The sequence below is a fragment of the Crocuta crocuta genome, unplaced genomic scaffold, assembly GCF_008692635.1.
Source record: "Crocuta crocuta isolate KB4526 unplaced genomic scaffold, BGI_CrCroc_1.0 scaffold118, whole genome shotgun sequence".
Taxonomy (NCBI): domain Eukaryota; kingdom Metazoa; phylum Chordata; class Mammalia; order Carnivora; family Hyaenidae; genus Crocuta; species Crocuta crocuta.
The window spans coordinates 9,334,973-9,349,808 of NW_027551558.1; the positions used below are offsets into that span (position 1 = coordinate 9,334,973).

Here is a 14,836-nt window from a genome sequence, read left to right on the forward strand (position 1 = left end):
CAAAATGATTTATTGCCCAATGGGTAGAGTTTCTGTTTGTGATTATGAAAGAGTTCTAGAAATAGAGGTGATAGTGACACAACATTGTGAATGTACTTAATTCCACTGAACTGTACACTTAAAAATGGTTAAAATGGTACATTTTACATTATGTGTATTTTGCCACAATAAAAAAATTTTTAAAGATACTTTTTAAAAGATACTATGAATAATTTTATGCTGAAAATTTTGAAAATTTACATAAAATTTATAAATTCCTGGACAAATGAAACATACCAAAATTGACTTAAAAAGAAATAGAAAAGTGGAGTAATTAAAATAAATATGTATTTGAATCAATCAATTAAACAAACCAATACCAGGCTTATATTTAGAGGTGAGTTCTATCACTTTCAAAAAACAGAAGATTACAGTCTTACCCAAATGATCCTAGTGAATAAAAAGAGGAAATGCTACTCAATTTCAGGAGGCTAGCATAATTTTGATATAAATATAAAAATCCAACAAAGACACTACAAGAAAGAAAATTACAGATCAATCTTATTCACATTGATGCAAGAATCCTAAACATAATATTAGCAAACCAACTCTAGAATGTATAACAAAGGTGAAAATAAAATTGTATTATTAAAATTGCATTTTATTTTATATACAATTATATGTGGATATATATAATATCATATGAAGCAGTTATAATATTAAATTTTTTTTCTTCATTTTCTTTTTTGAGAGAGAGAGAAAGAGAGAGAGAGAGAGAGACAGAGCATGAGCAGGGGAGGGGCAGAGAGAGAGGGAGACACAGAATCTGAAGCAGGCTCCAGGCTCTGAGCTAGCTGTCAGCACAGGGCCCAACACGGGGCTCAAACCCACAAATCGCAAAATCATGACTGAGCCAAAGTCAGATGCTTAACTGACTGAGCCAGCCAGGCACCCCTGAAGTAGTTATAATATTAACTCAAGGTAGATGATGATAGATTAAAGATCAATATTGCAACTTCTTGACCAACCACTACAAATAATCCAGAGATGTATAGCCAGAGTGGAGACAGAACGCAATACTAAAAACAAAACTAAACTAAACAAATAAAAAACACTTGTTTAGAACAAAAGAAAGAGGAAAATCCCAGCAGGCTTTTTGTAGAAATTGTCAAGCTGATGCTAAAATTTATATGAAAAATGGAAAGGAACCAGAATAGCCAAATACTGTATTACTTTGTAAAAGAATAACAAAGTTGGAGGGCTTACACTGAGTGATTTAAAGACTGGCTTTCGAACTATAGTAATCAAACTAGTGGGATATCAGCATAAAGACAGACAGATCAATGGAACAGAACAGGGATTCTAGAAAGAGACCCACAGTATATGGTTAATCAATTTTCAACAAAGGTGTCAAAGTAATTGTAAGTGGGAATGAAGTTTTTTTCAGCAAATGGTACTGAATTGGTTATCTTTATAGAAATAAGAATCTAACCTCACACCATATACAAAAATCAAGTCAGGTTAGATCATAAACCTAAACAAAGAAGCTAAAATTATAAAGCTGGTAGAATGAAACACAGGAGAATATCTTCATGATCTTGACATAGACAATATTTCTTGGACCAAATAACATATTACTTAAAAGAAAAGATAATCAGCAGCACATTTAATTTCATCAAAATCACTTAATTAATCTGCTTATTTACTTATTTGTGATCTCTACACCCAACTTGAGGCTTTAACTCATGACCCTGAGATCAAGGGTCGCCTGCTCTTCTGACTGAGCCAGCCAAGCAGCCCTCACAATTAGCATTTATTTCCTTCACCAAAATTAGAAACTTTTGATCTTGAAAAGACACTGCTTGGAAACTGAAAAGTCAAGCCACAGAGTGGAAAGTATTAACAAAACAGTCTTGACAAAGGACTTGTACCCAAAATATAAAAGAACTCTAGGAATGCAATGTAAAAAGCCAAACAACCCAGTGAAAGACTGGCAAAAGACTTGAACCATACCTTTCCTAGAGAAATATAGGTGACCACGAAAAGATGCTCACTATTGCTACTGATGAGATAAATGGAAATTAAAATTACAGTTGTGTATATCACACCCTCTAGAATGACTCAAATGAAAAAGACCAACAGTATCAAAAGTTGGCTAGGATGGGCAGCAAGTACAACTCTCAAACACTGCTGTGGGGATGTAAAATCATACAAACACTCTGGAAGATTGCTAGTTATTTTCTTTTTAACCCAAATTCCATTCCTATGTATGTAGCCAAGAGAAATGCAAGCACATGTGTATAGAGAGACTTGTACTAGACTGTTCATAGTAGCTTTATTCATAATACTCCAAAAGCTGAATCAATCTAAATGTCCTACAGAGGGATGGGTAAATAAACTGTCATATTCCCATAACGGAGTACCTATCAGAAATAAAAAGGAACAAGACACTTGTCTGTGTAACAACATGGATGAACACCTATAACACTACACTGAGCCAAAGAAGCCATAGAAAGAGAACTGTATGTATGATTTCACTTACATGAAGTTGTAGGAAAAACAAAACAAATCTATAGTGATAGACAGCCCAGCAATGACTGCCCCCAGTGTTGGGGAGATTGACGGTAAAGGGGCAGCACATATGGCAGCTTTCTGGGGAGATGGAATTTTCTGCCCATGGTAGTTACATAGGCATATGTATTTGTCAAAATGCATCAAATTGTATACTTAAAATATGTGCATTTAATAGTTTGCAAATAATATCTCAATAAAAAAATAAAAGATTATAATTAAGAGAATGAAAAGCCTCAAACTTAGGGAAGATACTTACAAGATACCCATCTGACAAAGGATTGTTCCTGGAAAAAATAACGTAAAGTCAATAAGAAAAAGACAAGCCTAACAGAATAATGGATAAAATATATTAATAGGCTTTTTACAGATGATAAAAACAAGTGTTTGTAAACACATGAAAAGTTGCTCATCCTCCATTAATAATCAGGAAAACACAAATCAAGATCTTATAAGATACCATTTTACATCCATCAGATTGGCAAAAACGAAAAGGCTGGGCAACATCAAGTCCTGGTGAGAACACAGAGTAACAGGAATTCTCATATCGTGCTGATGAGAGTGTAATTTTGGTATAATTACTTTTGCTTTGAATCTCTCCTTCATTCTAGGGTATATAATTTAGAGGAAGTCTTGCACTTGAGACCAAGAGACATGTACAAGAATGTTTATAACAAAATTATTATAGTAGGAAAAGAAGATACATCCCAATGTCTACATATACCACATAATTGGTGTTATAATCATACAGTAGAACATATACAGAAATGAAAATGAACTTCAGCTATATACACCAACATACAAAAATTAATATAGAGCAAAAGATGGAAAAGAGATGTAGACTGCAGAGTTCCACTCGAACAAAATGCAAAAATAGTATGCTGTTTAGAGCTGCCTACATAGGTGGTAAAAATTTAAAAGTAGAGCAAGGGAGTGATTATCATGAGGGTCAGGATTGTGGTTATTTCGTGGGTAAATGAATGTGGGAAGAGCGTACGGGGAACCTCTAAGATGCTGGCAATTTTCTCTCTTTTAAACTGGGTAGTGAGTTCAGGGGTGCTCATTTTATTTTTCTTTAAATTCTATATACACATTTAATATATTTTTGTATACATTTCATAATTTAAAAATAAGTAGAGCATGTGGCACCTGGGTGGCTCAGTCAGTGGAGTGTCCAACTTTGGCTCAGGTCATGATCTCACAGTCTGTGAGTTCAAGCCCCGTGTCCGGCTCTGTGCGGACAGCTCAGAGCCTGGAACCTGCTTCAGAGTCTGTGTTTCCCTCTTTCTCTGCCCTCCCCCACCATTCTCTCTCTCTCAAAGATGAATAAACACTAAAAAAATTAAAAAAAAATAAGTAGAACATTATGCTAAGTGAAAGAAGCCAGACCCCAAGGACTACATATTGTGAATCCATGTGTACAATAAAATGTCCAAAATAGACAACTCCATAGAGACAGAGGGTAGATTAGTGGTTTTCTGCATTTGGGGACATAGGGGAGAAATACCGAGTGACTGCTGGTGGGTACAGGGTTTCTTTCTGGAGTGATGAAAATGTTCTGGAATCAACCAGATGGTTGCCTAATTCTGTGAATACACTAAAAACCACTGAATTGCATACTTGGATGAATTGTATGGTGTGTGAATTTTATTTCAATAAGCTGTTCTTAAAACACCAGGGAAGTTTTTTAAGCACAGAAAGGCTCTCAATGGGCGATGAGATTGCAAAGCTGTTGAAGAGGAAGGGGAGGCAGTATTCCTCTAGAACAGTGGCTCTCAAACTCTAGCATGCATCTGAATCATAATCATATGGAGGGCTTGTTAAAACAGATTGTAGGGCACCATCCCCAGATTTTCTGATTCTGTAGGACTGAGGTGGGGCCAAGAATCTGCATTTCTAAAGTTCCAAGGTGATCCTGATGCTCAGCCAGGGACTGCACTTTGAGAACTGCTACTCTATTGTGCCCGGTATAGGTGTTTAATAAACATATATTGGATGAATGGATGAATGGATGGAAGGGAGGCTGGCTGAGTGTTTGGGACAGTGGATGGGTGGGAGATAAATGGATAAAAGGGTGGATGAGTGAATTAATGGATGGATAGAAGGTAGGCAGACAAGTAGCAGAAGATAGTTGCATGACGGATCAGGGTGGTTCAGAGTAGCAGGGACGAAGATGGGGTTGGGGAAGTTGTAGTGTGGAATTTAGCGTAGAGTGAGACTTGACGTAAACACCTACTTTCAACTCTTGTCATGGGCTCACTGCCTACTAGCTATGCAACGTTTGGCAGGTGACTTCACCTCCCCGAAGCTCATTTTCCTCATGAATGACATGTGGGTTAACAATACCTATAAATGTTCATGAGCTAATACCCTTATAAAAGGGCCAAGCACAAGCCTGGCATGCAGTGGATGCTCTCTATTCTTTGGTTGGATCTGACTATTACCATCATATATCACTGGGCTGTACTGTGTGGTTGAGATGACAGGCTTGTAACTCAGGTCTGTCTTGTTTCCATAGTGGCCAATGCTGACCTCGAACTGGATTGGGTCCTTAAAGCTGGGCATCATGGTACAGGAGAGGAAGATGACGCACAGCCCATACTTTTGCCGGTTGTGGTGCCTCTAAAACAAAACCCCCCACATCCCCAGTACATAAGCCAAGGCTATATAGACAGGTAGGGAGGCAAAGATGAGGTGCCCTGTTTCTTTTGAAGGTCATCTTTGCTTCTCTTCAGGATGAGCTGGACCATCTTTGAACCCCCGCCCCCTCCAAATCCTGCTTTGACTCCGGCTCAAGGGCAGTTCCTCCCAGGACCTCTATCACCTGGCCCCCTCCTCCCAGTCAGCTGTGGTTCCTTTCCTTCCTGAAAGGGAGGCTTCTCCCTCTGATGCACAGAGGGCTAGCCTAGGCTCTGACTTGCGCCACCTCATCCCTCTCCATTTTTCCTAAATGCCCTCCCTGAAGGGATGAGTGTGGGCAGGGGTGTGATGAAGGTGACACACACGCACACATCTGCTCTGAGCTCTTCTCTAGCCGCCTCCTCCCACATGCTCCGGGTCCTCCATCTACTACGTCAGCTGCTCGCATTTCCGTGGCCAACCCCTGCCCTCCTCTTGCACTCACCCAGTCTGTTCACTAGCTCGTCTCTGCTGTCATTAAAAATAACCCTCCTTCTTACCTCTGAGCCTCTATTTAGCTATCACCTGATCTTGTCTCCTTCTATTTTCAAGTTTCTATGCACTTGCCCATATGCACAGTCTGCACGCAGCTTCTCCCTCACACCTATGCGGCCTGGCAACTCTCCCTCCAGGGGGCTGCCTCAGTGCTCCCTTTTGCAGACTTCTCCTCAGTCTCTTCTGCAAGCCCCTCCCCCTCCTTGACCTGCCTTAGGCTGTGGCACCCTTTCACCCACCTACTCCTCCCAGGCAGTTCCTCCACGACCCTGTGTTCAGACCCTGGTGTGCTGACGACACACCATCTGGCTAGCAGCCTTGGGGACTGGTCTTCATGGATATCTCACAAGCACATGTCAAACCCCCCCAGGGGTGGACATCATCCATCNCCCCCCAGGCCTGATTCTACTTCAGGGAGTCCATGTTGATGCATGCCACCCCTAACCACCGTGCCACCTGAGGCAGAAAATGAGCATCAGCTTAGGGCAGTTAGCCTCATTTTTAATGTCTCGTTAGTCGGTGGCTCAAACCATTCTGTGTCCAAAAGTTCTCTGGAATTTGCTCCCTCCTCTTGGGCCCTCCTTCCTAGTGACTATATTCCAATTTTGAATAAGTGGGTGGCTATTCTCAACACTGCTCCTCTTGCTGGTTCCTGCATCAGTGGTCTTCCCCAGCCTTCAGGAAGAAATAAAAACTCCTGGGGCGCCTGGGTGGCTCAGTCGGTTAAGTGTCTGACTTCAGCTCAGGTTGTGATCTTGTGGTCCATGAGTTTGAGCCCTGCATCAGGGTCTGTGCTGGCAGCTCAGAGCCTAGAGCCTGCTTCAGATTCTGTGCCTCTGTCCGCCACTCATGTCCGCCTCTCTGCCCCTCCGCCACTCATGCTCTGTCTTTCCCTCTCTTTCTCTCTCAAAAGTAAATAAACACTGAAAAAATTTTTAAGAAATCATTAGAACATAATTTCTCCTTAACTAGATTATACATTTCTTAAACAGAAACCTTATTTTGTATTTACTGGGTCTCTGACCACCTGGGATTTGGCACAGCATGAAGCCCCAATAGGAGCCTGATAAAGACTCAGGCAGGTTGATCAAACATCCTCATGCACCCAAAAGGTCATTCAGCTTATGACTAGGGCCTCTACAGTGTCAGGAACAGGACCCACAGTAGATTTGGGGTGGACAGAGGGGCTCTTTACTCCTGAGTTACCTTTTCCTGTAGTTACCTCTATACTGGTCACTTCAGAGGTGAGATCCTTCTTAAAGTTTTGATGGGGACCAATGTGGGTGAGTATCTCCAGGAAGACCCGGCCTCGATAAGCTAAGCCATCCTTAACAGCGTTGGGAATATTCTAGGGCAACAGGAAGGAAAACAGTGCCAAAAGGGATGAGAGCAAACGAGCAGACAAATCTCCCTGGACACTTCTGCAGCAAAGACAATAAGCAATATTGTCTAGTAACTTTCTGCCTAGGGTTGACCACAATTCAGGGGTGGAATTCCAGACACTCCAGACATGGTTGTGCCAGGAAACCTCTGGGCCCTGACCCTCTTCTTCCGTACTCTGAGGCCCACTCCTCTTTGCGCATTCTACCCCCTGATCAAATCAAAGTTCGGGTTCTCAGCAAATGCTTCCAGCTTGGACGAGGCTGTGATAACACTGGGTGTGCAACTCCAGCCTGGCCAATCAGGGTATGCCCCACCTCCTCAGCAACAGTGATTGGCCCAAGGAGAGTACACATGACCTACGTCAGCCAATTAGAATGCTCCTTGGGCCTTCCCTATCAGAGGCTTGGATGGCCACTAGCCAGCAGGGAGGCCTGACTGAAGTAGGAAAGGATGAAGCCCAGGTTGAGGAGCAGCAGAGACAAGAGATGGAGTGAATGAGCTAGCCTCTTAATGGCATTGAGGTCCTGGTGCCTGCAGCTTGTCCTCACTCAAGAATTCTTCCCTTCTTTTAAGCCAGTTGGAGCTGGCTTCCTGAAATTTATCACCAGTCTTTAAAAAAAAATTTTTTTTAATGTTTGTTTATTTTTGAGAGAGAGAGAGAGAGTGTGTGTATATGTGAGTGGGGGAGTGGCAGAGAGAGAGGGAGACACAGAATCCAAAGCAGGCTCCAGGCTCTGAGCTGTCAGCACAGAGCCCAACGTGGGGCTTGAACCCACAAACTGAGATCATGATCTGAGCCAAAGTCGGACACTCAACTGACTGGGCCACCCAGGCGCTCCTATCACCAATCTTTAATAGCCCAGTACTTTCCACTTTTCCTATGCTGTTTTAGTCTTGTATGTCCTTTCCACCTGCTGGAAATCTGACCTGACATTTCATCTCAATGCCCCTTCCTCAGAGCTCTCCATCTGTTCCTTTCTGTGACACAACACACATCCCATATACACATAGCCATTTACACAAAGGTTACATGTTCTCTAATAGCATCATGGACAGAAACCAGGGCCGGATCCTCCCCCGGCAATTCCCAGGCCCCAGCACCTTTCATGTGGTTGGTTTTACCTACACTGTTCCCTATAGCTGTCATGAGAAGCTTACAGTGTCTTCTTCCTGGATCCTGAAAGGGGCCTTTTTACCCCCACGGAGAGTCAGGAAGCTGGGGCCAAAACAGGGTAGGAAGCCAGAATACATTCCTGCAAGAAGAGAAGGTAAGGGCGACAGGGCCGGGTGGGAGAGAGGCAGGAGGCAGGGGCCTGGGGGATTGCTTGCCTTCTATTTCTGCTCCGGTGGATGAGATTTGGTTGAGGAACAGACTGACCGTCCCTATCTCATCCTGGCACTTGTTCTTGGGGCTGGAGAGAAACACAGCCTGAGCTGCTGGCCCAGCTCAGATTTTCTCCTCCCCTAAATGTTTTTCAGCCTCTTCCCCGCAACTTACCAGTCCAAGACTCTGAACTTGATGTAGCTGGATAGACAGGGCAGCTACAAGAGGAAAGCAAGAGCAGCAGTGGGTGCAAGTTCAGGTAGTCTGGTCCTCGAGGAGTCTGAGTGCAGCTGGGAAGTCCTGGGTCTGGGTCCAAGGCCTGGCTCAATCATTAGCAAGCTATGTGACCACAGCCAAAATGAATTTACCATGGGGACATATAAATCTGTGGCTGTGGGCCTCCTCACTTGCATGGGCTTCTTGCAAGGACCTGGGAGAGGTCCCATGGTTGCTTTAGTATTCTTATTCTTTTTTATTTAAGTTGACTTATTTATTTTGAGAAAGAGAGAGTATGTGAGAGAGCATGAACAGGGGAAGGGCACAGAGAGGAAGAGAGAGAGAATCCCAAGAAGGCTGCGGGCTGTCAGCACAGCGCCCAATGTGGGGCTCAGTCTGTCTTGCATGGAAGTTGTGGCCTAAAATGTATTCTTCACTGTTAACTAACTTTTCTTTTCTATTTCTTCTTTAAAATTTTTTTTAATGTTTATTAATTTTTGAGCGAGAGAGAGACAGAGTGTGAGCAGGGATGGGGCAGAGAGAGAAGGGGAGACACAGAATCTGAAGCAGGCACCGGGCTCTGAGCTGTCAGCACAGAGCCTGACATGGGGCTTGAACTCAGGAACCACGAGATCATGACCTGAGCCAAAGTCAGACACTCAACCAACTGAGCCACCCAGATGTCCCAGCAGTTAACTTTTAAACAGCAAGACATCTATCTCCTCAGAGAGTAAATAGTAGTTGCTGCTATTATGGGGAGGGTTTCTGTTGTCCCATGGCCTGTGCTAAATGATCCACATGGATCACCTGAGTGACTCATTCCAACAACCCCATAAGCCAGGTGCTATTATTCCCATTTCCAGACAGGAAAATTGAGGCACAGAGCAACGGAGTTCCTGAAGGTCTCATGTTATATGCAGGGGCTAAAGCAGCTTTAGAGGTCCTAATGACTCTGCCATAACCCAGTGAGGGCTGTAATCGTTCCTAATTACGGATGGGGAATGAGGCCCAGAGAAGCAGAAGGACTTGCTTAGGGTCACACAGTAGGAGTGCAGTCAGGATGCGAACGCAAGCTTCTGGTACATATCTCCACTCTGCCACAGGGTCCCCTCAATTATGAAAACAGAAACCAACCCACATGGAAAACAGAGCTGCTGGGCTTAAGATCTGAGTGGGACTCAGATCCTCTCAGTCCGGGCCTCTCCCCTCACACAGCAGCTCCTGGAGCTGTCCATTCTTCCCTTGCCAGGGAAGCTGGGGGCCAGGGGGAAGTAGGGAAAGGGCTTTCAAGTTGAGCATATAGTTAGGAAAAAAGTGAGGAAAGGCCCACTGGAAGTTGAGAGATGGGCACCATAAAACATCCGGGTCTTCCAAAATGACAAATCCTCCAAATTCAAACTCATGGCTGAACCATCTTTTCATCCACTGTGTTGAGAATTCTCTTCCCTTTTCCCAGTTCTTTGTCTTGACTGTCCTTCTGTCCTGGGGCACTTGGATTATAAACTGGAAAATACCCATTTTTAGCAGTTTCCCCTGCAGCCTGCCTTGCTGGGGCCCTGACCAGCTAGCCTCAGATGCCACCATCTCTGTTGCCATCCTGCCATTTAGAGTGAGGGTCACATCTGCTTTCTGCATTTCCACAGGGCTAGTGACAATCAGGCCTGCATCCAAATGGCTCCAGCCTAGAAAACTGTGTTTTGTGGGAAGTGGGTAGGGTCCAGGGAGTGTCTGGACATCTTTAAACATTGGAAGGTCTCTTTCAGGGATGAAGGTGGGCCTGGCCTGTGCCGCTGGCTTCCAAGACTAAAGGCAGCTGACCATGATGGAAGACTTTCAAAGCTCTGAGCATCCAGAGCACGTGAGGATCCTAGCCATGAGCCTCATCACAGCCAGAGGCAGGTGGGAGGGATCAAAGGTGGAGGATAGACTAGACTTTCTTTAAAATCTCTTCCTACTGGGGCACCAGTAGGTGTTTCAGTCAGCTGAATATTTGACTCAGTTTTGGCTCAGGTTCAAGGATCAAGCCCTGCTTCTGGCTCTATGGTGACAGAACAGAGCTTGTTTGAGGTTCTCTCTCTCCCTCATTCTCTGCCCCTCCCTTGCTCACGTGTGTGTGTGTGTGTGCACGCACACACACACACGCATACTCTCTCTGTCTCTCAAAATAAACTTAAAAAGAAATCTCTTCCTACTTTAAGAGTCTATAAAGTCACCCAGGAAGGTAGGGATTATGAAGAATGGTTAAAGATGATGCCTCACCAGGAGGAAGACTAGGGAAGCTTCTAGGAGAAGCAAGGAAGAGGGTTCCAGGGAACTAGAGGGGAGCTTATTAGTGATTTTGTATCACACAAATGTAAGGTATAAGGAAAGTGAAATACTCTCTGGGTAGCCAAAGAGAAGCCACACAAAGTTCTTTGCACTCATCCTTATGGCAGTGCTCAAGTTATTTTTCAGAATTGCGTATTCTTATTCTACATGCAGCTTTTAGAAGCCTGTCATGGAGTCAAAAGGCAATCAAGGTTCTCCCAGGACTTTAAGAGAACTGGGATCCACACCATTGATAGGTAACTAAGAAGGACTGGAAAGCTATAAAAATCAGACCACAGAATCCCACAAAGAGCATCTGGAAACCATTTAGTGTAGGCACAAATAGCCCATTCTACGTGTAGCCCATATACTAACTATGCTCCCACAATACCTCTAGGTCATTAACAAAGAGCTGTAATTATCTTCAGGGCACTTTGCCTAGATTATAAGAAAATGCACAGTACAATTTAAAATAAGTCTTTAAATTGATTTTAAATGATTTTTGGTTTTGTTTTGTAACATAGATGAAAGGGCAAGTTTCAATTTTCTGGAAAGTTCAGTTGTATGGCCCATTCATTCTTAATGTTGGACAAATAAATTTTCTGTAATATGTCCTTCTTCATGTTCCCTATCAGGCAGATCCTGCTCCCCCACCCCCAACACCCCATGCTTCTTGGTCCCTACCTTCTATCCACACCCTTACACAAACATTCAAACTTCCTTTCTGTTGGTGGGCCAGGAGGAGGAGGGTGGTCAAGATGGAACAGCCATACCTACCTGAATCCGGAAGGTCAGGATCTGGTTCCATATTGGGTTCTCAGTTTGGCTCAGCATGCTTGTCTTGAGCTAGAAACATCCCAAAGCAGTGTCAATGCCAGCCTGTCCCCTCCTCCCTCCACTGGCCTCACTTTCCAGCCCTTCCAGCCCAGCCCACAGATGGATGCTGTGTCCAGCACAGGGCTGATCATGGGAATGGTCTAAAGACACAACTTCTCAGCTACAACTTCAGTCCTTTGTGTATCTTCCCATATCCAGATTCCCTAGTATGTATCCTTAAACTATCTTTCAATTGACTTTGTTTTTAAATAATCATAGCATTACTAACTTTATTATATGAATGCATTCACACAGATCTGGCTAGATAAACTCCAAGATCCCAATTAGAAAAGTGAGAAAAACCATGTCAACTGTGGCAGTACACAATGGAATACCCTTTCCCAAAGCATCACTTGACTTCATTTTTTTTAAAAAGTAGGCTTCACACCCAACACAGGGCCAAACACGGGGCCTGAATCACGACCCTGAGATCAAGACCTGAGCTGAGATCAAAAGTCAGATGCTTAACTGACTGAGCCACCCAGGCTCCCCCACTTGACTTCATTTTTAAACCTGGCTCAATTCTAAACAATCATGTTGGTGATATCAAGGGTTGGTTGGACTGGTTAAACTTCCTAATACACACTAAGAAATTGGGGCGCCTGAGTGGCTCAGTTGGTTAAGTGTCTGATTTTGACTCAGGTCATGATTTCATAGTTCAGGAGTTGGAGCTCCGCACTGGGCTCTCTGCTGTCAGTGTGGAGTGTGGAGCCTGGAGCCTGGAGCCTGCTTCAGACCCTCTGTCCCCATCTCCCTCTGGCCCTCCCCTACTTGCAGGCACTCTCTCTCTCTCTTTCTCTCTCGCTCATTCGCTCGCTCACTCAAAAATAAAGATTAAAAAAAAACAGGGGCACTTAGGTGGCTCAGTTGGTTAAGCATCCGACTTTGGCACAGATCATCATCTCACGGTTTGTGGGTTCTAGCCCCGCATCAGGCTCTGGGTTGACAGCTCAGAGCCTGGAGCCTGCTTTGGATTCTGTGTCTCCTTCTCTCTCTGCCCCATCCCCCCCTCATGCTCTTTCTCTCTCTCCAAAATAAACCAAACATTAAAAAAAGATGTAAAAGAAATATTAAAATAATACACACTAAGAAAACCACAAAGATATATAAAGTTTTTGAAAATTGTGTGCCACCTATCATCCAAGAGCATCTCACCTAGACCCAGAGCACCCAAGCTGGTGTGGTGGTTTTAAAATATGTCCACAAATCCTTTGGTATATCTTCCTTTGAAAGGTGGACACTGATTTCCCTCCTTTTATGTATGGGCTGGATTTAATGATGCTTCTAATAGGTAGAATATAGTAGAAACCATGGTTTATGAATTCTATGGATTATGAATTTAAAGAGACAAACCTCTTTAACCCAGCATTCCCCAAATTTGAACATAGGATCCTTGTTTTTGCACATAACATCCATCAGCACACTTTGGAAAACACTACTCTCTATTCATAGAGGATCATGGATTGTCAGCAGCTGTCTTGCCTAAAACCTTCCATTTATAGATGAAGAAACCGAGGCTCAAAGAAGACAGCGACAGTTTCAGTGTTGTTTGTGGGCATGTTGTTTCATTCACTCATTCACTCTTTTGTGCCCTTCGTGTATATTTGGCTTTCAGTGGGCAACTTCTCCATGCAGGGCACTGAGCACAGCTCTGGGATACAAGGCGACTCGTCATGGCCTCCATCTTCACAAAGTTCCTGGTCCAGTGATGGAGGAACTGAGATCTGAATCCTGGGCTCCTGCTCACCAATTCCATCTTTCCACACATACTATCTAGGTGACAGTTTCTCTAAACCTCCTACCATTTCTACACTTACCTTTTCCCCAATTAGTTCCACCTCCAACACAGGACTCACTAAGTACTGTTTCTCTGAGAACAAGAAGTTATAAGATTAGATATAAGATATCTGAGACTGAAGTAATTTTTTTAGGGGAGGAAATGGAGAGGTGAGAGAACAACTTGAAACCCTCTGCCATCAATTGGCATGGTGCCCCCTGGGCAGACCTCTCCCACTTCCCCTCTATCTCTATGTGCTGCTATGTGTCATGGCACATAATGGGCAGTAGGGATGGGTGGATGCTAGCACAGGGAACCATGGAATCTGCATCTAGGCATCAAAGGCATTCAGGGGCATATGACCCATTTTAAAGGGTTTCTGTAGGGACTTTATAAAACAAATTTTGGTGAATTTCAGTCTCACCCTTTCCTCCCCCCCAAATCTTAGGCTAGCATCAAAATGGAACAGGGAAGCCCCATAAGAATCCAGGTTGCCACTGTGTAGGGAACCTCCAGGGCCATTCCCACCCCACAACCCTGACTCTAACTGAAATGAAGGTCCTCTGCGCAGTAGATGAAGAACTGTAGGTAGGCCATGTTGATCGGAACCACCGTTGACCTGAAGATCTGAATACTGGTGTCATCAGCCCCATAGGGCAGCTTTTGATCTACCTGTAGAGACCACAGACCTGATAGAGTCAGAGTCATAGGATGGTCATGGCCCATGGCCATCAGATTTTGCTTCCCCGACCTTCTACTTGGTATGGGGGAGGGATGAACAACTCTTGAGTGACACTGTTTGAATTAAAGCAGGTGAAGATCAGTGGCCACACCAAGGGCCCAGTTTGCCCTATAGAAGCAGATACAGTAGGAAATGTTATTGGGGTATGGAAGGTAGCCTCACCGGAGCCTGGTCTCCTGCACTGAGGACACAGATTGTGACTTTCAGGTAGCCTCTCACACCACTGCTGGGTTCATTTGGCTGGCAGAGGCCTAACCATTTCCTCAGGAGTGTGTGACCTGGAGGGGCAGAGGGCCTATGGGAGACTGGCCTTCAGTCTCCATCTTTCTTTCCTGAAACCAGGAGGGGGGTGTGGAAATGTGTCTCCTATATTCTGGTTCCCATACAGTAGCAGAGGAAAATGGGAATCACTTCTACCACTAGGCAAAGCTAGTGCACTCCCAGGCTACCAGCCATTGCCTTTAGGAAATAGAGACCACAGCTGTTC

The 14,836-nt window shown here is 44.0% G+C and overlaps 2 protein-coding genes across 2 annotated transcripts in view; one reads left to right on the forward strand and one right to left on the reverse strand.

Annotated features, from left to right (window-relative positions):
• Positions 1 to 14,836, forward strand: part of LMAN2L (lectin, mannose binding 2 like) — an 81,171-nt gene that overhangs the window by 55,989 nt on the left and 10,346 nt on the right. The gene's annotated exons all lie outside the window — the stretch shown is intronic.
• The window catches only part of FER1L5 (fer-1 like family member 5), a 54,957-nt gene that overhangs the window by 26,549 nt on the left and 13,572 nt on the right, over positions 1 to 14,836 (reverse strand). The window contains exons 11-19 of the mRNA XM_077749212.1: positions 14,512 to 14,627; positions 14,156 to 14,279; positions 13,648 to 13,700; positions 11,732 to 11,800; positions 8,606 to 8,649; positions 8,437 to 8,519; positions 8,266 to 8,360; positions 6,947 to 7,072; positions 4,995 to 5,172 (exon numbers count right to left, since the gene is read on the reverse strand). Coding sequence (XP_077605338.1) covers positions 4,995 to 5,172; positions 6,947 to 7,072; positions 8,266 to 8,360; positions 8,437 to 8,519; positions 8,606 to 8,649; positions 11,732 to 11,800; positions 13,648 to 13,700; positions 14,156 to 14,279; positions 14,512 to 14,627 — 888 coding nt within the window. The remainder of the gene's footprint in view (positions 1 to 4,994; positions 5,173 to 6,946; positions 7,073 to 8,265; positions 8,361 to 8,436; positions 8,520 to 8,605; positions 8,650 to 11,731; positions 11,801 to 13,647; positions 13,701 to 14,155; positions 14,280 to 14,511; positions 14,628 to 14,836) is intronic.